The 2,382-nt window shown below is 42.4% G+C and overlaps 1 protein-coding gene across 1 annotated transcript; it reads right to left on the bottom strand.

The window, feature by feature from the left end:
* Positions 1 to 218: 218 nt before the first annotated feature.
* LOC132241888 (olfactory receptor 56A4-like) lies at positions 219 to 1,940 on the bottom strand. The gene is made up of 2 exons (XM_059710846.1): positions 1,692 to 1,940; positions 219 to 914 (listed from the first exon to the last, which is right to left on the bottom strand). The coding sequence occupies exons 1-2, from the start codon at positions 1,938 to 1,940 to the stop codon at positions 219 to 221; spliced, it is 945 nt and encodes a 314-aa protein (XP_059566829.1).
* Positions 1,941 to 2,382: the final 442 nt, after the last annotated feature.

Below are 2,382 nucleotides of genomic sequence, written 5' to 3'. Positions count from 1 at the left end.
CAGTATTGTTGCAAGTGGCAAGATTTTCTTCTTTTATATGGCTGAAGCATATCCCATTGGGGCAGTGAGGGTAAATATTGTAATAGTGGTTGAGAAAGGTTTAAGTTCAAGATGAGGGTAGCAGCATGGATATCATATTGTTTCTTATGGAATTCAGATGAAACCATCACTAATATATGCCCCAAATTCCATAATCCCTGATCTTTGACTCTCACCTCTCAATAGTGGTACTTCAGTAGCTTGATAATTCCTTGCTTGATCTCCTGTGTTCGCACTCCATAAACAATGGGGTTCAGGGCTGGTGGAATAAGGTGATGCAAGACATTGAGAAGAATGGGTACCTCTGAGGGCACCTTCTTTCCTGCCTTGTTTGTGAAGATGAATACCAGCAGCAATGTATAGAAGAATAGTATAAGAATGAGGTGGGAACCACAAGTACTCAAGGCCTTGGTGGCTGCACCTCCTGACTGCAGACGCATCACAGCTCTCAGGATGAAGCAGTAGGATAGTAAGATGAGTACCAGATCAGAACCCAGTAGGCACCAAACACTCACAAACTGGTAGAGTTTATTCAGGTAAATATCCCCACAGGAAAGCTTTGCCACAGAGATGTTGGCACAGATGCAGTTCTCCACCACATTGCTGGCACAGTAGTTGAGCCTGGCAGCCAGAACAGGTGTGGGCAGTGTGGCCAGAAAATTTCTCAAGACAATGAAAACGGCTGCATTAATGATAAACTGTTCAGTGATGAGGGATGGGTAGCGAAGTGGGTGGCAGATAGCTACATAGCGGTCATAGGCCATGACTAGAAAGGTGGAGGACTCCATGGGAAGGAATGTATTCATGATGAACATCTGCAGGAAGCAGCCAGCAAAGCTGATGGGCTTCATGTTGAACCAGAAGATGAGCAGGACCTGCCAGAATCATCATTCTCAAAAACTGTACATCCATTCCCACCCTGAGGTACCTAACACGGAAAACACTCAGATGGCTTCAACCTTCCATATCCCCAAGCCACAGCCCCATAATCCCCTCTGGGACAGTATCCTGTTTTTAAGTTCCCTCTTTGTGCACCCAAATCTCATCTCCAGAGCTTGATTTACAACCATTTCCCTTTATCTATAGAGCATGATTTTTATTTAAAAATGTTTATTTATAGCCTGTCTGCTCTTGATCTTTATAGTTTTTACCCAAACTCCAGCTGACACATCTGCCCATCTAAATGTATCACAGGACATTAAGCCCAGTAATCCAATATTTATATTTAAAGACTCCAACCTCTACATATTCATAAGAACCCTTTTCCAACTATGTTTCCTATATCAGTAAATGACATATGCATACATCCAGTCACATCTTAGAAAGTAAATTCTAGAGGCCTTGGATGTAAAGGTGGGGTCATTCACAGTCAAGGAGAATCACCCTGGAAGTAAAAAGAAGGGCAGAAGTTGGAAAATCACTGACTCAGACATTGAGAGAGGACCTGTTATTTGGGAAAGAGTAAAGCCTTAGAAAAACAGGGACCTGGAGAATGAGAGGTGGCATATCTTAGCTCAGATAGACCAAATGTAATGGTGCAGGCTGTTCATTGAGTACTTTTATTCAGGTGTAAGCAGATTTACAGCAGGAAAAAACAAACAAACCAAGAAAGAGGATTGGCTGCCTGAGAGTGAATTCAGGGGGGCACTGACCTTGGGGATGACTGTGAGACAGAGGATGACATCCAGCAGGGAGAGGATGGCAAGCAGGTAGTACATGGGCTCATGTAGAGATGCCTCCTGCCAGATGGCAAGTAATAACACAAAATTGGCACCTAGTGCCAAAACCAGGAGGGGAGCCAGGGCTACAGACAGCCAATGCTGTGTGTCCTGCATTCCCGGCAGGCACATCATCAGGAATTCAGTCACCTGGGTTCCTGTGCTGTTGAGAGATGATACCATGACTGGCAGGTGGACCTGGAACTGGCTGAAAGAAAAGACACATGAATTCAGGGTTTGACTGTTTCATTAAAAACCTCTTATCTTATCTCTTTGCCTCCATTCTGGGCTGTAAAGTTTCTTCACAATTCTATTGGCATAAAATCTCTCTACAATGTAAATTGTATCACATCACTCCATATTAAACAATCTTCTTAGTATTCATAACTTTATGAATAAAGAATAACTCCCTTCAAGTATGTTTCTACCTCACCCACATAGACTCGGGCACCTATTGAACATACTTTGCTTGGTCTCATCTTGGTGCTTTTGTATATGTCATATGTTTCTTATAGAATCAACTCTCTTGCCCTCAGATAACTAACTTCTGATTGTCCTATTCTACCTGTACCAAGAATTACACCTCTTACAATTTTTAAAATTATTATTCTTTTTTACATACATA

Source organism: Myotis daubentonii, chromosome 9, assembly GCF_963259705.1.
Source record: "Myotis daubentonii chromosome 9, mMyoDau2.1, whole genome shotgun sequence".
NCBI classification, from domain to species: Eukaryota; Metazoa; Chordata; class Mammalia; order Chiroptera; family Vespertilionidae; genus Myotis; species Myotis daubentonii.
The sequence above is the reverse complement of the archived record's forward strand: the minus strand, read 5'-3'. Positions and strand labels throughout refer to the sequence as shown.